The following is a 23527-nucleotide window of genomic DNA, read 5'->3' on the forward strand; positions in this document are numbered from 1 at the left end:
ACAGCCAAGTGCTTCGGGCCAGTGTTTATCTCTTATTCCTGAACACCATGCAGCTGCAAGTATCTTACGCAAGTGGAACCCACGAGTTGGTTAATTAGCATATAATGACAAATGAATGGTGGATAGTCTGGATCCCACCTTCATTGGAGATAGCAACCTTGGAGCTCCAAACGGAACAAGCAGTTAAATTGTCTAATCTTCGCCCAGCGTGAAAGACTTGGATTATATATCTCTCTACGCTATCTTCCTGGGTTCGAGATTATCCAATGGAGAAGGTCGGTCCGCTATATCATATGATTCTCGCAGGTGATTCCCCCAAGGGCAGCAATTTGTCACCTACCATAATGGATCTGGTGTCGCTACAACCTCTAAGCGAACTGAAGAATCAAGTACACCGTTTGGAGACGGCTCCATTGGAACTCCACTGCGGTCCGCAAGCGAAAGCCCTGCCGATATAAGTAGACGGCTCATCAATTAACTGCCTGATATCCCTGCTGCCTCTAGCGGTTCATTTTTCACCACCTACGATATCCCACCGGAATATGATGGCCCATTTCACCGCTCAGTTGCGCTGGATTATGTTTTGGTATTCTGAGGCATTTTCACCCTTACTATGGAGGATGGTTCGCAAGTGACGCTTGAGGCCTTAGTCGAATTGACTATGCGACTTGGGTTTCTGAAAGTAGCAGCCATCTACGGATTGCACAATATATAAGAGGTGACGGCTTTGAGTTATTGCTTCGCTTAAATGAAGAACCCACACGATCAAAGCCTCAGATTTTGGAAGGAAGCTGGAGTGAATTGATTTCTTAACACATCAGGAAAGTATTTTCCCCTATCGTAGATACAAACAGTTCCCATTCTCACAATTCTAGTGTCCCGTTCAATATAATGTTTCGGGAGCTGGCTCCGACAAAAATGGGATACTGGGATCCAACAATGAGTCTCCACTTTTGAGATGCCACATCCCAAATGCTGATATCACGACGCCTGATTTTGAAGTCAACAGCCCTGGTCTCGCCAGGAGGAACCGTTACCTTGTCAAAGCCTCGCAATTGTAAAACTGGCTGCGCTTCATCCGGAATCTGAATATATAGCTGTGCAATCTCCGCAGCCTCCACTGGACCAGTATTGGTGATGTCAGCTGTTACAACCGCAACGGTGTCCCAAAGGTCAGTATTGCCGCCTGGAATCACCGGCCCAGTCGGATACTCTGAGAGCCCAGATAGCTCCAGAGTATGGAGGACCTTCAGGTTCGCATACTCAAACGTCGTATATGTCATACCGAACCTGAACTCGAACCGCGGAGTGACGCCGTTTCTATCAAATGCGCGATAGTCGATGAAAACTCCCTCGGTAAAGTTGTCCTGCGGGAAATACCGATCACAGTCTGAATAAGTGACCGGGTTGAGAAGTGATCCATAGTCTGACTCGTTACGCGGCAAGGTATAAGGAAGTTTTCCACTTGGGCTCACGTCTCCGTACAGGATCTGGGTAATGGCTTTTCCAGAGTCCTGACCAGGCAGATGCGCAAGTATCACAGCCGTAACATTCGGATGGTCAATCCATTGATCAACTAGCCGGACACCTGCATTGTGTATGATAACCACCGTGTTATTACACTGTGAAGCAATGTCGATGATGAGTCCATCTGAGTAATCATCTCTCAAGGCCGGTCGATCAACCCCTTCGGACGAGGCCGCATTGACGAAAACAAGACAGGCATCTGCCTCGATATTAGTAACCTGGGTACCTTCAAGGTCCCAAAACAGTTGTGTTCTATCTCGGCGTGCGCGGGCATCCAAGGCCTGAAAGGGACTGCTAATATAGACGGGCGTAATTGCCGCAGAGCCACCACCGCCAATTATAGTCCCATTGGGGGCAATTGGGGCGAATGGAGGGCAGTGACCCCCAGTCAGGCCGAAGCCGCATTCAACGCTCCGATAATCGTGTGCCTGCAGGCCCTGAGTCCAGCCATTTATCCCGGCCTTTGCAATATTGGTGTCTGCGACCTTCGCATCGTACCCGTAGATCGATAGTATACGTGGGCTGGACAAGGGCAAGGCATAGTTGACGATTTTAACCAATACATGTCCCTGGATGGCTCCTTCGAGGAGAACACCCTCGTCATCCGGGTTCCGAGCATCGATAACGGGATGGGGCTTTCCATAGTCTGCAGGGATGCCAATACCAACAGGCGGGAGCTCTGGGTCATCCTGATGCGACAGATACCAAGCTGCCATAATCCTTGTAGCCATATTGTTGATTTGGGACTCGGGTACGGACCCGTTGTGCACTGCATTTGTAAGGTTGGGACCCCAGTACATGTTTCCATAAGGCATAACCATGTCAAGGCCAGCCATGGCGCTCGCAACACCAGTGTGCTGGGCAAACCAGTCACTCAATACGAATCCCTGGAAGTTTAACTCGGTTTTCAAAAGGCCGTTGAGGGCTTTGCTGTTGTGGCACGAATAACTGTTGTTGAGTCGCTCGTATGCACACACTTTAAGTTGACAGTGTGGTTAGTAAACAGTAAACCAGTAGAGAGCAATGGCAGGACATGAAACTTACTGACACTTGCGACCCCGGCGTGCACGGCGTCTGCAAACGGCCACATATAGAGCTCGTGCATAGTCTTGTCGTCCATATTACTGGAGGAGCTTTCAACGGTCTTGTTAGTGGCCGCGTCTAGACGAGGATTCCTGTGTAACTCCTGCTCATTGCCCACGAAGTGCTAAAAGATGTTACTCAAGCTGAATTAATACAAACACGGAGAGTGGCTTGGCTTCTTACCTTTGCACATGCGATAACCCCGTTGTCTTGGACACCTCGAACCGTTTCGGCTCCCATAATACCACTGAGATATGGATCTTTGCCGTAGCCCTCCCAATTGCGCCCTCCGAGCGCAATGCGTCCCAGAGGACCGAGAACTGGTGGACCGAGTGCCAAAGTCACGCCCTTTCGTCGGAACTCACCACCAATAGCGTGCGCCTGGTGGTAAGCGAGGGTTTTGTTCCAGCTTTCGTTGATGTTAGCAAAGGTCCCGCCTATAGGCCTTGAGCGAACTCATACCTCGCGCCGATATGGATGCCGGATGGATAGCCGTTAACGAGCTCTGATCCCTTGATCCCATTGGGGCCATCTTGGAGGCACATCCCGGGGAATCCAAGCCGATTGATAGCCGGAATATTCCCCCCACAGCCACTCGTGTCGTTCTTAACCCCTCCAGTGAGACTGAGCTTTTCTTCAAGAGACATTTGTGCCACCAGCCTCTGGGCTTTTGAAAGTGCGTGTCCCCATTCGCCAGCCCCAGTCATATTGGGAGTGGGATAAACCGGTGGACTCTGGCCGTAAAAGTAAGAGTCATCCTGGAGGACGGCTGCATGCGCAGCTACCACATTAAGGAGCAAGAAACAGGCTTTGAATTGCACCATCTTCCCATCAGTGCTACGCTGTGCTTGGAATATTACGCAACAGAGCCTTGTTCTTTTACATTCGGACAGTGGGCTGCCTTTATACTTTGCTCACACCCAGTACTTTTCCTGTGGCTTCGAACTTCGGAGCACCACAGGTCCGCTAACGTACTTAGTACGGAGATTAGCCGAAGCAGAGTTACTCAGTCGACTCAAAGACAATACAGTGGAGCTGACATCGGCGAGATATCGGCGACTGCACGGGCCTATATTGAGGAATATAAGAGCAGTTGCAGCGATTCTAGAAGTTCAGGATACGAGGTACCCGCACAAAGAATGTCCTCTATTGGACCCCCAAATGCCAAGTCAACCTTGGATGTACGTAAAAAGGTTTATTCGAGAGTGTGGGCTACTCTCATTCATTCTTTATTCTGAGCAAATCTTGATATCCGTTCACGTCTCGTCGTAGAGAAGGGCTGTTCCCGAAATCACATCCTTGTTGGAGACAGCTTTTGCAGCGCCCTGGTGTACGTCGTATCACGCATTTCCTTCCCAGGGAATTCTCGGGGGTTCTGCCACAATATTCAGCATGCGGAGATGGACTAACTTCGATTATTTCGTGGCTTGCTCGCGGGGGACAGGGACAGCCTGGGGACCCCACAATTCTCAAGTACCTAATGGAAGAGCTGGATGCACGAGCCTTTGGAGTATGTGGGGGAGACCCTGGCTATCCACAAGATCAAGTCTTTGGTATTTCAGTGGACAATAGCCGACGCGGAGGCAACGTGGCTATTGTTTGACAGCTGCGATCAGGCACCTTGATTATAATTTGACATGTTGGTAACTGGGCACAGTCCCCACATCCAACTGGGGCCCGGAACGAGTTGCGGTGGCGTCGCATCGTCTACCAATCATCAGATCTCTACGTAAAACAAATTTCACCGATTCGTTGACCACTCTCGCACTAATGCATGTTGCTTATTCGTCTCCATATTCTGGTCTACGATTAAGCTTTGAATGGAGATCTCGCCGCATCGTGTGTCGTTGAAGCCTTCCCGCCGAGGCATAGGATACCATGTCTACCGTCGGCTGTAAAGTGAGGAACTGCGGGATTCCAAGCCACAATCCTCTCATATGAATAAAAGTTTGACCCTTACTCCGATTAACACGTTGAAGGCTAACTGGGGATTGGAAGTGGCGTAAACATGCAAACGTATTCTCGTGTTTAATTGACATTGTTTAGCGCTCTATGAGATACTGACTAATAGGGAAGTGCTCGTCCGAGCTATACAGTTCTTACGGAATAGGTCACAATTTTATCCGGTGGTCTGGTTCAAGAAGGGTTATACGTTTTCGGTATGAAGGTCAAAAATCTATGACAACCGTTCCATCCTCCATTTCTCATATGCACAAGGCTGATATATTGGCCTCCATGTAGATGCTGGAAGTAGAGATCGAGTATGACTATAAGTCTATAACTCAAACATCTCACCGACAAGTTCTTCACTAAGCTTCCACAGTCTGCTAGCTAGCTCCGGGTTCTTCGCGTACTCTCGTACTGGTTCAACCTGGCAATCCGCCACATAAGACCCGCTTCTGGAGATCAGAGCTGGTGATAGCGCGGCGACCAGAGTAGTCGCGGTGCCTTGCTCCGGTGACTTAGGCTCATCAGGGCCGAACGGTTCCCCAGTATTTTCCCGGGATACTCTATCCATCTCTTGGGGATCTAGGGACGGGATATGCGATGTGAGCGATGTTCCGGGAATGTCTCGACAGTGGGTTAGCATCCCTGAGTGCGGAAAACGACGAAACTGTTAACCTACATCCAGGGTGTGCGGCGAAAGCGGCGATGCCGTATTTCGCGCTGCGCTCGGCTAGAGCAGCTGTGAACAGAATATTTGCCGTCTTTGATTGTGCATAGGCTGTTAAAGGGTGGTATGTTTTCCCGCCCTGAATCCCTCCAGCGTGAGCCAATGTAGATTTGACAATGGTGGAAATGGCGTTACTTACCGAAAAGTTCCAATCGTCGACCCGAAATGGGCCCATCTTATACCCAGCACTGGTCAGGTTCACAATTCGGGAACCTGGCCCTGCTTCAATCATCAAAGATAGCAGTAGCTTGGTGAGGAGGAAGTGGCCTAAGTGGTTGATAGCAAAGGTCTTCTCAATCCCATCCTTATTCTTTTCCCATGGGATAGCCATAACACCGGCGTTGTTTATAAGAATATCAATCTTCTCAGCTTGGGCAAGTATAGCGGATGTCGCCTGGCGCACTGTATCAAAGTCATCGAGCTCAATATGGACAAAGGAAGCCGCGGTCGTGGGGCTGATTTGCTTGATTGAATTGATGACACTGCAGACTTTACCCTCACTGCGAGCGAGGAGAATCAGGTTGTGTGGTTTCCCATGTGCCAGGGCTACGGCGGTATTGGCTCCGAGGCCTCCCTCGCTTGCCCCAGTGACGGCCACTCTCTCTTATCAGTGGAAGCTTCGAGTAGTTAAATGGGGCTCGAACCTACCTGTCTTTCCTTTAACAAACTGACTCCATTTCTCAACGACCGATTTCCCCTCCGTAGAGAAATTGAATTCAGCCATCGTCAATGTTGCCGAGTGTATGCGGCTTCCACAGTGGTGAAACGGAGTAGGCGGACTTAAATATTGGTATGAGACCATTGATTCATCGGCGGCCTGCCCATGGATCGGAGAATCAGGACTAATGTAAACTGCTTATGCTTACCTTCAGTTCCTGTGGAAGAGTTCTGCTTTCTCCACTATCTATCGCTGGTCCAAGTATAGGGTATCCAACCAGAGAGATTCATAACTCCCATTTGAAGATGTACGCCCTGGCTAGTCTAATTTTTTATTTTTTCCAATGCGGGTCGTTGATCAACGAGAGAAGGCAAATCTGAGTTATTCTGTATGTGGCTATATCAGATCAAAAGACTTCGTGGGCTGATCTTGGAGGTTAGATTATTGAATCGATGGCAGTTCTTGGCTATTAGGATAGAGCCTATGCGTGAAGCGGTCGGTTGGTAATACAAGTAAGCACTTGATGTGACATATTGTAGAAGACTAGCTAGAGAGCTATATATTTGCAGTACATACTCGAGGGGGATACGATAGACCTCCTATATGGAGTGTAGACGCGAATCTTTATGGGTCCATTATATATAATGATAGCCATACCTTCATTCATGAATATCGTGACCACCCTCGGTGACCTCCCAACTTCTTGGATCTCATGGCTCGCTCCAAAACAACCAATGTTGTTCCTGTATTCCTTCTATCCCAAAATGCCATTATATCATGACAAAAGTCATAATCTTTGGCGGGCGAGAGTATGACGGGCAACTCGTGGTCGGAATGTGTCAAGGTGGGTTTGGGCTGAAGGGAGAGAGATTCATGCAGTGGCTGATCTGGTGGCAAAATGGGGCAGTTTCCGTGCCGAGCAGGGTGTGGATTGGCTGGGTACAGGGCACTAATGCCAGATGCTTACAGCCAGCTCCCTCTGAGATTCAATACGAGAGATACTAGGGACCCACCAACGGCTCAGTCCACTGTTCATTGTTCCCCAGATTGGCTGCCACGGCGGGTGGAAGATAAACTTGCAGCACGGTATCTACTATCTGGCTATAGATCAAATACTTACTGGTTAGTTGGAATATTTAATGTGTTTGATAAGACATGGCGTTCAATTGTATTAGCGAATAAATATATATTCTGGGTTTTTAATCTACCCCTGGATTCATGATGTACTGCGCACTGCTTTGATTAACCCGCCTCGGTTACTCAATACGGAAAGGGACTTGGACGAGATATCGACTGCAATGGGTCATGTCCGCCCAGTGCCTGCACGAGGCCATTACGCCCTCGTCCTTGGGACTATCTTTGCAGGCATGACTAGCTTGGCGAAACCACCAAAAATGAAGACGAACTACATGAATATTAGAGACATCTGTAGAACACAATAACCTCTTCTAAAAGCACAAATGAAAGAGGGCCAGTAAAACGTACCATTTGACCCAGAAACTTGATATTTCCCGGCAAGGAAGGATAGCTATCACCATCCCAAAACACACGCATAATGTGCAGGAACGGCGGTGGGTTTCCGAACTCGAATGCGTCACGAAAAAACCTGCAACCAAAGGATCAGTATTCCATCATAAATATAAATATATAATGCATTTTCGCTATGTAATATGCCTACCGTTCCTTGAATCTCCCACCAGGTATCGTCCACTCACGCATTGTCGTTTTCACACCAGGTAGGCATTTTAGGCCGTGTACGTGGTGCCGAGGGATAAATATAGGTTCGTCACCAGCCTGTACATGGATGGTTCGATTCTCAACTGTGATGTACGCTTCTCCCTCTGTTATTTGCATCCATTCGTCATGGTGCTTTGACATATTGTATTAGCTATAGCTTTGTTTTATAGAGTCCAGCCAGGCTAGGCAGGTAATATGCNTTCCTGGTGTTAAAGCATTGAAAACGCCTCCTTGAAGATATCATTGAACACACAGAGACTACGTACCTTGTGCCAGTGTAGCGGAATTTCAAAAACCTGCGAACTCACCTCTGCGTCGTAGGTTAATTCAGTATAGTAATGCTGGGAAGGTGGTGAATCCGAATCCGAGTGCTCAGGGGTATTTTTCTCCGTGAAGAATCGAAGTTCGCAGCCCTGAGAACAATGACTGTCAGACATGCGTATTGCACGTTAAACATGTCATGCAGGGAAGAGAAAATACTACTGACTCTAGAAAGTGGCCGAGATGGTAACAGTTCCTGAACTTGCGCCATTTGGCCGGCGCGCTTGTTATATATTTACTGCTGTACGATAAATGGTCGTTGCCTGTCCTGGAGTTCACGAGAGGAGATGAAGAAGGCGTAAATTGTCAACGTCACGAGAGTGAGCAATCAAGTGAAAATCCTCTTCTATTCTGGCTAGAGGCAACCGGACTTACGGCCGAGAGACGTGCCTCTTTTGGCTACCCAGTGATGTTAGGCCATATCGGGTCAATACAAAGTCAGTGTCAAGCATACTCTCATGGGCAAGAAGCCCAGAGCTTGTTAGGTCCTGCGTCATCGCATTGACAATAAATTCAGAGGATAGCAATGGTTGGGTATGTCAAATATACAACGTTTGGCACAGTAAGATCCCTTTCATGCCTGCCATATGGCCCTGGTGTAACCGACGGTGGATCCCCGGTGGTGGGCCCTCGTACCCTTCGGGCTTCCAAAATAGGCTTCTTGCAACCTCATTACGCCTAAATCATTCTTGCGCGTCGTCCACGGTGGCCTAGATTCACAACGTATTCAAGTACCGCGAGCCCCTTGCCGGAGGCTCAGTCGTGATATTCGCTAGTGTGTCTATCAGGACAAGCAATGGCCGATTTTGGCTGCTTAGACGAGAGTCTACCTCTATTTCAAGCTTTTTTGACGTGCTGGTAATGTGAGTGGCATAGGTGAGGTCATATAGTCGACCTTCACAGTCAAGATTTGCAGGGGTCGGCATGCTTGCTGAGTGGGAGCGTCTCAGCAAACACTTTCTTGGCTGAAACAAATATAACTATTACAAAGCGCCTTTGACGTAACTGGAAAGTGTGAATTTAATTGGCCGAAAAGAGAATCCACGTGGCCAAATTGGGAAGGTTTCTCGGCCGCTGTGGCGCAGGCAGTCCATCCTCCGGGGTTTCCTTCATATTCAATCACGCGAGGCATGACCCATTTATACCATTCTGTGCAACCTCCTGCTGGTGATTTGCCAATAAAAATCCGAAATTGTATCGAATAGCCCATGGACAGACCTGGGAAGAGAAAGCAAGTGGCTGGTACTTCCCGGCTTAATCTCAACCGGCCGAAGCTAACGAGGACCCGTGAAGTACAAGCATGTCAGCAGTGTCGCTCACGGAAGGTCAGATGCGATCAATGCAAGCCTCAGTGTCAGACTTGCATAGCGCACCGTCGTCCTTGCACTTATACTGGGTCGACTAGCGCCCTACGTTCGGGAAAGGTCTCTAAAGCCATCAGCTCCAAGGACACTGAGCGAGAACTGGGTCATAAAATCCCTCTTAACCAGAATGGTTTGCTTAAAGCCACTGTTGGCACTACCCCACGATATTTTGCAAGCTCATCGTGGATAGCCGCAGTGGAAGGCTGGGACGTCAACGGCGCTGATTATTCCCCAGAAGGGGCCAGTCCAGGGTATTGTCACTCCCCGGGTGCGACAATCGAAGATTTCATTCACCTCCCTGAAGTCGATCGCCTCATATCGTGGTATGCTACGAACTGCCACTTTTGGCATCCATTCGTTGATATCGGAGGGGTTGTCTCTTCCATCCAATGCATACGCAGCAGAGGGAAGAGTTCGAGCAGCAGATATGCCCTGATTGCAGCAATATGCTACTCGGCCGTGTCCTCTATCAACGTCTCAGGTGAATGCAAATTGTTGAGCTCTACAGCATTGGAATGGAATGCAACTGCCAATCACTTGTTAATATCAGCCGGTTACCCTCTCTCTCCAGACATGGACAGCCTCCAAGCAGCTTTCCTCCTCGCCACCCCAAGTACGGCAGAGGAAAGTTCACGCTTTGATCCAGGCCCGGTGTGTGTACTCGTGCGAGCTGCGCAGTCCCTGGGCCTTCATAGGGAGCCATTGTCATTCCAACCACCTGCTCGCGATGCCGATCTTCGTCGGGCGCTTTGGTGGTCGATTTATGCGCTGGATGTCTCTTATGCAATGGCCCATGCACTTCCACCGCTCATATATCCCGCAACCTCTGACGTGCGCGTTCTCGATGCCACTAACGCATTAGATCGGAAGTTAATCACCACCATCCACAGAGTGAGCGTGGTAATGTCCAAGGCCTTTCTAGAAATATATGGAGCTAGCCAGCCGACATACCGGCAGATCCAGTCCCTGGACGCCGAGGCGACAAAGATATGCTCCGAAGAGGTTACGGATTCCCACAACTCAGCTACTACCGCTCTTGAACGATTCATTGCGATGAGTCGGAGGATGTGCTGCTTCAAAATGATCTTTGTCCTACACCAGCCCTACCTGCGGGCCAATCAATGGCCACCCGATGCCAGGGAAAAAACGTTATCTGCCTGCCAAGGTTATATCGACGAATTCCTACACTCGACTCAGGACACGTCGTTATCACCGTACCGATGGGTCCTTCGCCACTTCAACATGATCCATCCCTGTGCCATTATACTTCAAGACTTCGTCCAGAATCCCGGGTCGGCAGAATTGCATGACCTACGAGAAACTGTGGATAAGTGCTTCTCAGCTCTGTCGACTGACTCGCCACCGAACTGGACAAGGTTACAAAGGCTTCGAGACAAGGCATGGGCAGCGAATCAATGGCACTTGGAGGAAGAGGTCGATACCCTTGACTGGTTGGATACAGGCCTCTTGGACTGGGATCCGTTATTTGCCTCCTTTAACTGGGACGACATGTTACTAATTAGTGGTGAGTTCCCCGCGTCTTTGACAATAGTAGCAAGTTCTGACGCAGGGTTATCGGGACACTAGACAGCAACGACAATGTAGAATAGCTCCAGTACTCATGCATCAAGTATCATCTTATGAAGCTGCATTCCAAGCCTATGATTAATCAAAGTTATGGTGTAGGCCCCCCTCTCCACACTGGCGGCCGAGAGGATTGCTGTTTTGGGCGAGCCTCAGATAAGGGTCTTTAAAAAGTCCTAGGACCGACGCTCGTTCCACATGACAAGATAAAAGTAATTCTTATCAGCTGTTTCCCAGTTAGGCCGAGCAAGCCGCTATAATTGCTAGCAGCTGATCGTTGACCTTTTCTGGTTCTCCACGGCCGAGAAACCTGCCTGTTGAGGTAGACACTGGGTCCCGCTCTGGATGGAGGCATAGAAAGCCTATGGGAAAAGAGCAGGAAGAAGTCTCGACCCAGCAAACACCTCAGGGTTTGACGAGCATAAGAAGTGGCTAATCCCGTGAGCATTTTATCAGTTCGCCAACATGGTACGCAAAAGTTGTATCATTTTAGCTTAGTAAATTATTGACCTTGCTCCCTCCAAAATCATCGAAAATGGGTTCTGCGAATGTCGATACAACCTTCTTGATCGTCGGAGCAGGACCAGCCGGGGCAAGTTTAGCTGCGTTCTTAGGCCAACACGGTGAGCCTGCTCCCAATTCAGTTCAGGCAATATACTAATATATACAGGGCTCCACGGCCTAGTCATATCTCAAGCACCCGGCACAGCAGATACACCAAGAGCTCACACGTTCAATCCCTTTGGTTTCGGTATGTGCAAAGAATGAAACATTTCCTGTTGCTATCTACTAATACGACACCAGAGTGCCTCCGCGATCTCGGACTCGAGGATGCGGCTTTGCAAGTGGCATTCCGCGGTGAAGTGTTTCAGTCTATGCGCTGGTGTCGCTCTATGAATGAGGACGAGTACGGGAGGGTCAGGGGGTGGAGCGAGCATCCAGCCTGTCGGGTAAGCCTCTTGGGATATACCATGGCCATGCCGCTGACCATGTCTATGATGCAGGGAGAGGTCGAAAGTCTCAGTCCATGTAAGCATGCTGAGTTCCCGCAGTCGGAACTGGAGCCCCTGCTTGTTAAGTATGCTTCGCACAATAACTTCAATGTACGGTTCTCGACGGAGCTGGTCAACGTTGAGCGGACGACCTCGCGGCGATATCTTTGCACCGTCCACGACCTCATCTCAACCCAGACATTTCAAATCCACGCAGACTATCTTTTCGGCGCAGACGGGGCCCGGAGTCATGTCGCCCGCTCGCTAGGATTCAGTTTCAGTAGCCAGCCTAGTGGCGGGAGAGCGTGCAATGTGCTACTACGTGCGGACCTAGGTCACATCATGCACAGGGAGCGACAGACAGGCCTTCATTGGATTGTGAAGTGTGATCGAACCACATACCCAGGAATGGTCGCGCATATGAGAATGGTTCGACCATGGAATGAGTGGATTGTTGTTGGATTTGGTGAAAAGGGCTCTAATCCTTTCGAGGGCTTGACAACACAGAGCCCCGAGCTTGTTGATTGTGTACGGGAGCTCATTGGTGACGAGGGAGTGGATATTGAGGTTGTTCGCGTGGATCCGTGGACCATTCGAGAGAGCATTGCAGAGAGCTATTCACTCAGCGGTGAAAATGTATTTCTTCTCGGTGATGCAGCGCCTCGGCATCCACCTGCCTTTGGGCTGGGAAGCAATACTTGCGTTCAGGACGCCTATAACCTCGCCTGGAAGGTGGCGTATGTCGCCAAGGGCCTGGCTGGAGCAGGACTATTGAGATCGTACAGCCCTGAGCGCCAACCAGTTGGTGCCACGCTAGTCCGTGAATCTAACCAGGGAATTAGAGCACACGCGCAGGTTTGGGAATCCCTCGGGACGTTCGCTCAGACGCGCGCTGAGGGTGTAGAGCAGCTTGGCAGGCTATCTGAAGCGACAGAGGAGGGTGAAACCGCCCGAGCAAATCTCGACGATGCGTTGCAACGCATAGGTTATGAAATTCAGAGCCTAGGTATCGCCTACAATCAGTTTTATGATTCAAGCGCCGTACACACTCAGGACGAGCCAGGTGGTCGACCGCAACTAGAAGCCGACCCAATTGTTTATCCGCAAATCACGACGTACCCAGGTAGCCGCCTTCCACATGCTTGGTTGGATGTTCCGACTCGCCAAAAGACAATTTCAACGCTGGATTTGGCTGGGAAGGGCGCCTTCTGCCTTTTGTTCGGTGTGGGAGGGGACGCATGGAAGCAGGCCGCAAGGGCCGTCACGGCTGCGACGGGGATTCCTGTACATGCGTATGGGATTGGCTTCGGGCTTGATTATATCGACATCCATCGCGACTGGGCAGCCAAACGGGGGGTGGAAGAGGGTGGATGCGTATTGGTCAGACCTGATCGGTTTGTGGCCTGGAGGTCACCCAACGTCGTTTCGGATTGCGAGGGCAAGCTAAGACGTGTGCTTGATCAGATATTGTCTAAACATGAGCTGTGAACTATTCATCTTATACTGAATTTGTTGAATTTGGTTATGAGTTTGACTTGTCGGAATCGAGTAAATGAGTGTATTGTCTCTCTTAGTCTCTTTACTAGTGGGAGCAAACTATATCAGAGCATTGTTTATATAATAGTATCTCTAGCAAGAATGACTTCCCAGCAACCGCCATAAGTCCAACAAATACGCGAGTCGAGACGTCGAACGCCGAAACTTGATGATTTCATGTATAATAAGTCTATTGGACTGCTTTCTGTCAGGCTTTGGCCACCGTCAGTGCCTGGTTAACCTTGATCCGATTGAAACCGAGTCTGGGCACCTGTTTGAGATGCTGGTTGCCTTTCTCCAGTATCCATATCCACAGAAATCACTATTTGCTTTTTCCAGATATTGACTTTATATCCCAGACAAGGGTATCCTGTGGGCCTTGGATTATGTGAATCGGCCGCAGCACATTCCTTACTTGGAGCGGCAATCGTCGTCGGCCGAGATAGTTTCCCTTTTTTGTTGATAATTGCTGCTAGCTTGACTTTATTGGTGGTTAACTAATTTCAAGATATTCGGTGGGCTGCGATGATGCCCGAACAACAGGTATAAATACACGCTCGCTTCAGTGCAAAGCTGCGAGTCATAATTCGCTGGTATTTATTTCATCACAACAATTGCTCCTTCATTCAGTCTCTTTACGTTTGGTCCATCGTTCACCAGCGCACACGATGTCCCTGCCCAGAGTCCTTATAGTTGGCGCCAACGGTGCTGTTGGACGCGAACTTTTGCAGCAACTTCGCGCCCTTTGCCCCCCGCCTCAAATTCGCGTCTCGACTCGCAACACAACGGGAGCAAAGTTCCCCACTGGCGTTGATGTTGTTCAAGGGGACTTGTCCGATATCTCCTCGTATCATCGACTCTTCGCCGGTGTGGATCGCGCGTTCCTGTACTCGACGCCCGAAGCCCCTCTCGAGCAGCTTTTTACAGCAGCAAAGGACGAGGGGGTTCAACATGTGACGCTTCTATCGTCTTTGTCGGTTGAAGAAGATCCGGATGGAATGATAGGCACCGCCCAGCGGAAAGTGGAGGATGCTATCGTCAATGCTGGCCTTCTTTACACCTTCATTCGGGCGGGAAATTTCTGTTCAAATACGTCCCTTTTCTGGCTCCCTCAAATTGAAAGTTCGGGGAGGCTTTGGATGGTATACCCGGATTCACAGAGCGCCCCCGTATCGGAATCGGACATGGCGGCCATTGCTGTCATCGCCCTGACTACCGACCAGCTCGTCAATCAGGCCGTCCCTGTAACAGGGTCCAGCTGGATCAGCCACCGGGAACAAATGCAAGCAATCAATCGCCTTCGCCAGGTGGAGGGGAGGCAGCCAATAGAGATCATCACAGTTACTCCGGCAGATTGGAAGTCGAGAACTTCGGACTTTATCCCCGAAGATCTGCAGAATCAGCTTCTAAGGTTCTGGGCGTTGGGCGACCAGAAGAAACCGGCCCTACTGCCTTCCGAAAGAGTAACAGGGAGGCCATCGCAGTGTTTTGAAGACTGGCTGGCTTATAATAAGGCAGCATTCTTGAGATGCTAAGACGTGACTCTGAGTGCCCGCGTAAAAGCTACCTCAGCTTCTCACGCGTTGGCATCTCCATATGTTGTGGCAATACCAGGCTGTTCGGTGTTTGACGATAGAGGTTTTACGGTAGATAGAATAATAGAACTCAAAGGTAGCCCGAGCGCATTGCCAGGGGGTGGTTGCATGTCGTCTACTCTGGGCGGAATACGTACGCTTTTCCCACAGTCGCAGTGAAACTAATATGTAATTTTTCGCAGATAACCAAGTATTAAAGAAGAACGCGTCTAAAGCCTAATATATTACTGGCTCATAGGGGGGCGGATGTGTTGTATCTCGCAATACCTTTGAATCAGACACGGAGGGTTTCGATAATAAGAGCAATGAAACAGGGGATTCTATATATATCAGGCGCACCCCTACACTAACTGAAACAACAGATTTAAGACCAACAAGCCTATTAGTAACTATAGACATAACATAAAACTAGTAATTTACCTCTTAGACTATAAATTAAACTTCTTAAACTTCAGGGTAACCAGGTACTATTTATAATCTATTTCTCTAAGCTATTATAACACCATATAACCCTTTAAAGCAAGACTATAACACCTGTTCACTACTCTCCTCTGTTACTATTAGCTTAACCTTAATATCATCATCCCTGGCTCAAGGCCTGAAGCAAGGTATCAGAACAGTCCCAAATCTTATCCTTGACAGTTTCCCATAAGTACAAGTACAAGGGCAGTCAACCAAACCGCCTCATGACCTCGCAAGAGATAAAGTCCGGCGTACTGATAAATTATAAGTCACCAGGAGACGCCTGCTTTCCACCTTTAGCTATACAAGAAGCTAGTATTAATGCTGGGCTGCAGTCCAGGTCCAACACTACCCCCCAAGTTTCCTGGGGCTGGAAATCCAGCCGGGGTGGCTTAAAGTCATGGTAACTCTCTAGAGAAAGTCGGGCAGTGTCTGGTAACTCAGACGAACTTTACAGTTCAGGTATCGAAAGCCGTTCCCCAACCCTGGCCATTTGTTGTCTGGAAGTCCTACATCCTTGTCATGATGGTAGAATTCCATTTAAAGGAGCACCATTAGCCAATAGCGGGTATTAGCAACGGATAGGCAAATTCCGAAGAACGATAGAAGTATATATACGTTATATGACCCTGTACCAAAACCTGAAGGCTGCGGTTCACTATACACCAGAGGCCTTTCTTCTGCAGCAAACGTATGGCGCTTGCGCCTGGGGCATGTGATATTTTATCTGACGTCTCCTGAGAGTATCATCCACCAATAAACTGGTACTTAACGCATTTTAGATACATACCTTTTGCTTGCGACATGCGACGCAGGCGGTGATCTTTCTGCTGATATCCGGCGAATTTGGACCTCCAGGCTCCCCCTGAATGACGTCGTCCCCCAGGGGTTCTTGAAGCACCTTCGCACACCACGGTAGACACCATTTCGGTCAATAGTGACCAACAATTATACTACAATGTGATGGGTGCATTTGTATAAGCAAACAAGAAGTAATGTTCTCTGGAAAGCTGTTCCATGTTGAAAACCACGGAAGAGTCCTCGATTAACCCGTCCATTTTCAGAAACACATTGGCAGGCTCTAGTCTTCTAGGCGAGCAGCATATCATCCAAGACCTCGTGTCATTAGCCGAAACTAACCGACAATATCCGCCTGAAAAGAAACAGCACCGGTCCGGGGACGACGATCGAGGACTTCCCTCCGAATATGCGGCAGGGAAGGGTTGGCAAGGTTAAATGCTGAAGCAATCCTGGAGATGCAAGAACGCCTGAAGTCGCTGGGTGGGAGCACGTGCTGTCCTGTGTGGCGGGCCGTGGGAGCACGTGGTTTCCCAGTCTCTTGGCTGAGCGAGGTTGGCAGTCGAGATTATCAAAATCAATCTTTGATATTGTCATTTACTGCAGCACTTCGCACCGATGATATGATGCTGGCTGTGTCTATGCCCAGGATGTCGACGTACTCTGAAGAGGATATGAACTATAAATACTATGGCCACCGTGCTCCAGGCAACTACAAAAAGCACACTCTACTTATTTTGCTAATATCGACTGACCCCGGGGAGTGAGTTGACTGCTTTTTGCTGATTTTAGAGATCGCCGAAATGGTATCGTTGCTTGACAAAGTGAAGTTTCTCTGTGTCGCGGGAGTTGGCCTGTTTTCCGATGGCTTTCTCAATTTGACCATCGGTCTAGGTTTGTGCTCTTCTAAAGGAGTACTACTCTGCCGATAGCTAACCAAATCATTTGCAGTGGTACCGATGTTGGGCTATCTGTATTGGCAGGACCAGGGCAGTGAAGTCCCATCGGTGCAAAGTGACATCATGAAGGGTACCTTGAATGTTGGAATGGCCGTGGGTCAATTGATGTTTGGTGTACTGGGAGACGCCCTGGGTCGCCACAAGGTGTACGGCAAAGAGTTGCTAATTACTTTGTTCGGCACCCTCATGGTCATCTTGCTTCCCTGGAACAACTTTGACAAACAGTCAATTGTTGCATGGGTTGCATGCTTTCGGGTTGTCACAGGAATAGGCATTGGAGCAGGTAAGCCCTAGAAATTGCCGAAGAAAGAATCCAGCCTGAAGGTTTATGGCTACTTAGACTACCCCATGTCATCGTCTCTCACCGCTGAAAGCACGCCGCTTGGTTCCAGAGCGGTTCTGTCCCTGTCTGTTTTTGCTTGCATGGGACTCGGCAACATAGCTGCCAGTATCACGTTCCTCGTACTGGTCGAAGCGTTCCAGTCCGGCATTGAGTCCGACATCCAGTACGTCGAATGGGTCTGGAGACTCTTATTTGGCCTGGGTATGATTCCCGCCGCCATCACGCTATACGCCCGATGGACTATGGCGGAGACGGCTCCATATGAAAAGTGTATGTCCCGTTCATACCAGAACACACCCGTGCGTGAATCTGAACTCTATAGACGTGTCGAAAGACACGAACACCGAACAGACAGACAAGCGAGGCCTAAAGGAGCAATATCGGGACTTTGCTGTCTACTTCAGTGAATGGAAACATGCCAAGGTTCTATTCGCGACCTCAGCGTCTTGGTTTCTCTTGTAAGTGTAATCCTGAGGTCCCTCTGGCGCCTGGCCCAAACCGACTGATGGCTTTGTCCAGCGATATTGCTTACTACGGCGTCAATCTCAACCAAAGTGTCATCCTCAAGGAAATCGGTTTTGCCGATGGGCCTACCCCGTGGGTCACCCTTCGCAATACTGCCATCGGAAACATCATTGTCCAAGTTGCAGTACGTTGCCGCAAATCCCCGTCCCGCTCCTCATCCCCGATTTCCGGTCTCCGAAAATTAACCAAATACAGGGCTACCTTCCTGGATACTTCTGTGGAATCCCCCTACCCGATCTTTTGGGACGCACTCACCAACAGTTCTACTCGTGCATGATAGTCGCCATTCTATACGCCATCTGGGCCGGTATAACCAATCACACAACCGTGGGGGGACTGATGACCGTCTTCACGCTCTCCCAGCTCTTCCTCAACATGGGCCCCGACTGCACAACTTGGCTAATGCCTGTTGAAGTCTTCCCCACCAGCGTTCGCGCCACGGCGCACGGCATCTCCGCAGCGGCCGGCAAATGCGGCGCGATCCTGACTGCGTTCGCATTCGGTACCGTGACTGACCGTATTGGTTTGCCGGGCGTGTTGGGCCTCTTTTCAGGCGTCATGGTTCTCAATGCTCTGGTTACTTTCTTGATTCCGGAGACGAGAGGCATGACTATTGCTGATATTGAGAACGAGGTTCATTTCGCTCAGCATCGGCCAATGGATATATTCAAGTGGCCAGGACTTTGGAGGAAGGAGAGAGAGGAAGGAGATACTGATGACAATCTTTCACCAAAGTCCATCAACATTGTTCCTAATAAGGACGTGTCTGTTTGAGGGAAGACCAGGCTGTCCAGAAGAGTACACACATTTTATAATCAGATCTAGAATACACATCTACGCACAACTCCTTCTGATTGCAAATATTACTCATAACTTGGTTCAGCTGTAAATATGTCGGAGTTGCTGAACAACGTATCAACTAGTACTCCACTACATGAATATCAAGGCCTGATTCATCGAATCTAGCATCGATCTTACACTAAATACACGAGGATTAGGGGTAAGATAACTAACTAAAACATAAAATCAAAGCGATACAAATATTAAGGATTTAAAACGTACTATTTTATATGGAATACAGCCATGCGCGACTCGCCTGGGGGCGTGACTCACCCGGGAATTATGTTAGTCTATCTTATGAAGGTCCTCACATTATTTATCACCTTTTTAATAACAGTTCCAGGTTTATGGGGAGTATAGTAAGTAAAAGTAAGGTATGAGTAGAAGAATAGATAGGAAAAGAATTATTATTAGTTAGCATATAGTTTATTAATATTTTTTTACTCAGGGTACTTATTTATTTATGTAATACATAGTAATTAGTTACCTAAAGGCTGCTTAGAATATACATAGAGCATAGTTACCTACCTAGTAAGTGAAAAGCAGCAAGGTGTGAGCACTAAAATAGAAAGGGAAGGCCATCAACCTTTGTAGAAAACGACTTCCGTATGTATACATTAATGCTTCAACTACACATGAATCACTGCCCCCTTCGCAATGTTGCCCACAGCCCATGAATGTTAATGTTAGTCACACGTATTATGTGCAGCTAACAAAATAAACACGCTGCACAGTAAATGATTCAAAGTCTTGCGTTGTTGACACTCCCAACAGCCCGACACCTCCCGTCCCAACCCACAATCCTGGAGATACTGATCGGCGGCTTGCAGCCCATTGACCCAATTATGGTCCTGAATATCATTGCCCCCCCACAATAACACATAACAAACCCTAATCGCGTGGATCGGCCCGCGCTGACATCAAATCAAGATCCAAGCACGTCGCGTTCCCACAAGACATCTTGTCGGCCTTTGGAACTGAACTGTGGACCATTTATCAGGATATGATAGGCGACGAAAGTGCCCCAAGAAGGACTTTCCACGCCCGTGCGGTTGGTTGAACTGCTCGGAAATGTCAGCAAAATCGCCCTGGGGTGATAGAAATAGCTTTCTCTCCGCTCAAACTCAGAGCTCACACTCGACGGAGCACTACACTGCGAGCTATATATCTCTCGACAGGTCAACCGACATGCGTGCGGTCTGCTGACGCGATATCTATTAATGAGTAATTAGAGCAACACCAACCACACATACAATGAGTTTGTCAAAGCTGTTGCTATGCCATATATGGGGCCGTCCGAAGCCGGAGCCTGCGACACAGCAACAGGTCCCCACCACAGAAAGATGAAACCATCACTGGCAGGCCTCCCAGGATTCCATCAGTCCCCGAAATCCCAAGCAACGGCGACAATGGCCCAAAAGTCCCAGCACAAGACATCTCTTTCAATGTGCAAGACGACCAAGAGACCTCACCCATGTCGACCTCCCAGCGAGTGTGGAATCGTGCCTACGATGAGCTTGCGAGTGGTGATGGCACAGAGAAGCTTGTTGAGTCCTATAAAAAAAATAATTAAAGAAGACGAGTAAGCCAGATGACGACACCAGTGCATCCGAGCTCGACGAGGATGTAACCTAAATGGACAATGCGAACCACAGAGGAAAGGCAATGAGGGCTGCTCTTGAATCGGGCACAAAGAGAATCTACAAATCAACAAAACCTAACAAGGCAGTCGGTAGCGTATCCAACTTTGTTCTTAAAATAAAAGATGCAGTCAACTTTGCAGTTGGAAACATCCCACAGGTTGCTCTTCCATGGGCTGGAGTCTGCTTAGGCCTCACGGTAAGCCTGTGGCATACACGCATTAACAAGCGTGCGTAACAAAATAGCTAATATCATATCCCCAGTGTCTGCTAAATCCTGCCAACATGTCAAAGGCGAATCTAGACAGCCTCGGCTACGTCATCTCCAGGATAGAATGATACTGTAGCCTGACAGAGTACCTTTCAAGCCCGGAGTAGCTTGATATTGGCGGGCTATTTAAAGGTATACTTAATTAGCTAGAAGGTCGAGTGGTTGATCTGTACAAAGCACTTCTTTTGTACCAGATGAAGAGCGTGAGCTCGCACTACACGAACCAAGGCTGGGTATTTATCCGCACCCTGATCAACGTCAACAACTGGGACGGCCAGCTAGAGGGCGTCAAAGAAGCCGAGAGCACGGCCAAGGACAGCTCGAGGGAATACCAGAATGTCAAAGGACAGAGAAGGATGCGCGAGCTGGTCCAGACTGCTCAAAGTACACAGGAAATCCTGGGAAACTTCCATCAGACCATACAGGACTATATTACCAAACAGAGGAGCAAATACCAAAACAATAATCTCAGCCAATGTCTGAGTGATCTTTACATCGTCGGCCCGCAGAGGCAAATGGTCACTATCCAGGGCAAGAAGAAGGACAAGTTACTTCCAGAGGCCCATTACTGGATTCTTCGCACGAAAGAATACCAAGCCCTTGCTGACTGGAGTGGCGAATCAACCTGTCAAGTACTGTGGTTGCATTTGCCGACCTCAACGCTTGCGATTTTCATCCTTAGGTTTTGGTGGTTAAACTCCTTAAGCATCAGAGTATACCTTGCTCTAGTTCTGTATTCTAGAATAGTTCATCGGCAATCCGTCCGGTATATTAATCAAGGGAATAATGATATACAACCTTATATAAAAGCTTAAATCAACGGGAATCAAGTGCTTGCTGAATGCGTGCCAGGTCATTAGAGAATATCACCATATACGTCAGCGTCACATCATATACCATGTTGAATCTCAACCTTGAATAAAGATGACATGCATCGCCTCACCTTGGTTTAAGGAAGCCCCACACTGACTGAAACAATGGGTCCAAGACCAATGAGCCCGTCTATAACCACGGATACAATGCAAAACTAGCAGTTCGCCCCTTAGGCTATCAATTAAACTTCGGGACAACCAGGAACTATCCATGATCCATTTCCCTGAGCCATTATGACAACCCCACAAACCCCTAAAACAAGACCATGACACCCGTTCACCACTCCCCTCTGTCACCATTGGCTCAACCCTGACATCATCATCCCCGGCTCAAGGCCTGAAGTAAGGTGTAAGAACAGTCCCAAACCTTCTTTTTCTATATTACTATGACTACCTTTGGTATATTATAACCAAGTTACATGCCGATCCAAGTACAGTATATACGCAACGGGACGATGGAACGAATTGAGCAATATCTGTTCGGGAATTCTTGTTTCTTTTTGACTTTGAGTAGATTACTAGTGGTAGTCGGCCTTTGAGTTGATATGTTATTTAATTATATAGTGGCTGATGTGGGACTAAATCCTGGAAAGCCTGGATTCAATGCTGTACAAATGAACACCAGTTCATCATGATAGGCCATGAAGAAGGTAGGTTTTTATGATAAAGCTTGCGTGTCGAGTAGTAAATAAATGGCGTTAGGTGCAACCAGGATGCCTCGTGGGTGTAGCTCCAGTTGTACGGTTACGGATTAACGAACTCCTTGGCACAGGCTTAACCACTGTTCTTGGGGTGGCGTTAAGGCCAATACAGGAATTTTCACTAACAGCACAGGGAAATTAAATGACACACGAGTGTAACCGCTAGAGAAACTGTTAGAGCATAGTGGACGTTGACTGTATGACGTATTTCCTTGCATCAGCTGCCCATTCTTTGGGGTATTTAGAATAAAAACTGCACCACATGCCTCAATTGAAAGGGCATTAGGCCCTAAGGCTCTGCTGGATGCCGGCAAATTCAAGCTAAACAGTCTCATTACTCTTTTCCTGTTTCGTCTAAAAGCGTGCTAATCTAATACAGAAATTTTCATGCCGGCGTCTTCCCAATCCCGCTTATCCCGTGATAAGGAGACAGCAGGAGGGTTGTTTTGTTCCACGCAATGTGTCTTTCCGATGTCACAGCCGGTCAGCAAGGGAGATAGCCCTGTGGAGCTGAGCGCGAAGGAAAGCACCAAAAGCACAGGGCACAGTCCAATACTCATGCCGCGGGAGTATGATATGGGAAAGGGAATTGCTCCTATGAGTGAAGTCAGTCAGAATGCGCGCAGAGAGCTAAAAATGTACGAGGAATCATTTGATTCAATGAGAACATGGAAAAGGCGAACTACACTCGGGAACCATGAATTGTAAACAGCGTCTAAACAAAATGTATCTGTTATGGGTAAATTTCGAAGGAATAAAAGAACCATCGGCCTCTCAGGCGTTCCAGGAGGATTGAAGCGGAATACAATGACAGGAAAAAGCGTCAAGGTTTAGGGAAGTTGCGAACAGAGTCAATAATGGTCTCCTGATGGCGAAGTAACATGAATTCCGGAATATTTAACATATGGGTCTGATTTTTGAATTGTCGCTTACGGGAAACCAGGCATTGTTGAGGTAACTGCTTCGACTAACGGATTTCCGTCTGATAATCATTGCCTAACTACAAGAAAAGTCAAGACCACGCCAGGTATAGAGGACGTCCTGC

At 48.5% G+C, this 23527-nt stretch overlaps 10 protein-coding genes across 10 annotated transcripts; 6 read left to right on the top strand and 4 right to left on the bottom strand.

Moving 5' to 3' along the window:
• Positions 1-863: 863 nt before the first annotated feature.
• Positions 864-3434, bottom strand: ASPSYDRAFT_1165062 (beta-glucosidase; the record flags this gene model as incomplete). The annotated part of the gene is made up of 4 exons (XM_040840157.1): positions 864-2503; positions 2572-2734; positions 2794-3019; positions 3073-3434. The coding sequence occupies 4 exons, from the start codon at positions 3432-3434 to the stop codon at positions 864-866; spliced, it is 2391 nt and encodes a 796-aa protein (XP_040696543.1).
• A 1451-nt stretch (positions 3435-4885) lies between these two features.
• On the bottom strand, positions 4886-6008 carry ASPSYDRAFT_163991 (uncharacterized protein; the record flags this gene model as incomplete). The annotated part of the gene is made up of 4 exons (XM_040843214.1): positions 4886-5181; positions 5237-5363; positions 5424-5881; positions 5933-6008. The coding sequence occupies 4 exons, from the start codon at positions 6006-6008 to the stop codon at positions 4886-4888; spliced, it is 957 nt and encodes a 318-aa protein (XP_040696544.1).
• A 1094-nt stretch (positions 6009-7102) lies between these two features.
• ASPSYDRAFT_73329 (cupin domain-containing protein) lies at positions 7103-8298 on the bottom strand. The gene is made up of 5 exons (XM_040850703.1): positions 8167-8298; positions 7946-8092; positions 7621-7811; positions 7428-7548; positions 7103-7347 (listed from the first exon to the last, which is right to left on the bottom strand). Exons 1-5 carry the CDS (start codon positions 8209-8211, stop codon positions 7276-7278), a joined length of 576 nt encoding a protein of 191 aa, XP_040696545.1. The 5' UTR covers positions 8212-8298; the 3' UTR covers positions 7103-7275.
• An 836-nt stretch (positions 8299-9134) lies between these two features.
• On the top strand, positions 9135-11055 carry ASPSYDRAFT_188499 (uncharacterized protein). Its single transcript, XM_040843604.1, has 2 exons — positions 9135-10889; positions 10952-11055. Exons 1-2 carry the CDS (start codon positions 9209-9211, stop codon positions 10972-10974), a joined length of 1704 nt encoding a protein of 567 aa, XP_040696546.1. The 5' UTR covers positions 9135-9208; the 3' UTR covers positions 10975-11055.
• ASPSYDRAFT_559745 (uncharacterized protein) lies at positions 11034-11572 on the bottom strand. The gene has a single exon (XM_040849127.1). The coding sequence runs from the start codon at positions 11394-11396 to the stop codon at positions 11115-11117; it is 282 nt and encodes a 93-aa protein (XP_040696547.1). The 5' UTR covers positions 11397-11572; the 3' UTR covers positions 11034-11114.
• ASPSYDRAFT_62441 (uncharacterized protein) lies at positions 11414-13428 on the top strand (the record flags this gene model as incomplete). The annotated part of the gene is made up of 4 exons (XM_040850127.1): positions 11414-11420; positions 11619-11699; positions 11753-11898; positions 11953-13428. The coding sequence occupies 4 exons, from the start codon at positions 11414-11416 to the stop codon at positions 13426-13428; spliced, it is 1710 nt and encodes a 569-aa protein (XP_040696548.1).
• A 716-nt stretch (positions 13429-14144) lies between these two features.
• ASPSYDRAFT_95114 (SDR family oxidoreductase) lies at positions 14145-15011 on the top strand (the record flags this gene model as incomplete). The annotated part of the gene is made up of 1 exon (XM_040853078.1): positions 14145-15011. One exon carries the CDS (start codon positions 14145-14147, stop codon positions 15009-15011), a length of 867 nt encoding a protein of 288 aa, XP_040696549.1.
• Positions 15012-16743: 1732 nt separating this feature from the next.
• Positions 16744-19000, top strand: ASPSYDRAFT_188503 (uncharacterized protein). Its single transcript, XM_040843605.1, has 6 exons — positions 16744-17225; positions 17283-17573; positions 17631-17903; positions 17956-18091; positions 18153-18282; positions 18354-19000. The coding sequence occupies exons 1-6, from the start codon at positions 17135-17137 to the stop codon at positions 18930-18932; spliced, it is 1500 nt and encodes a 499-aa protein (XP_040696550.1). The 5' UTR covers positions 16744-17134; the 3' UTR covers positions 18933-19000.
• A 1633-nt stretch (positions 19001-20633) lies between these two features.
• ASPSYDRAFT_36846 (uncharacterized protein) lies at positions 20634-21724 on the top strand (the record flags this gene model as incomplete). Its single annotated transcript, XM_040845479.1, has 2 exons — positions 20634-20837; positions 21104-21724. 2 exons carry the CDS (start codon positions 20634-20636, stop codon positions 21722-21724), a joined length of 825 nt encoding a protein of 274 aa, XP_040696551.1.
• A 1053-nt stretch (positions 21725-22777) lies between these two features.
• Positions 22778-23224, top strand: ASPSYDRAFT_559791 (uncharacterized protein). Its single transcript, XM_040849129.1, has 2 exons — positions 22778-22810; positions 22862-23224. The coding sequence occupies exon 2, from the start codon at positions 22870-22872 to the stop codon at positions 23188-23190; it is 321 nt and encodes a 106-aa protein (XP_040696552.1). The 5' UTR covers positions 22778-22810; positions 22862-22869; the 3' UTR covers positions 23191-23224.
• Positions 23225-23527: the final 303 nt, after the last annotated feature.

Source organism: Aspergillus sydowii (genome assembly GCF_001890705.1).
Source record: "Aspergillus sydowii CBS 593.65 unplaced genomic scaffold ASPSYscaffold_18, whole genome shotgun sequence".
NCBI classification, from domain to species: Eukaryota; Fungi; Ascomycota; class Eurotiomycetes; order Eurotiales; family Aspergillaceae; genus Aspergillus; species Aspergillus sydowii.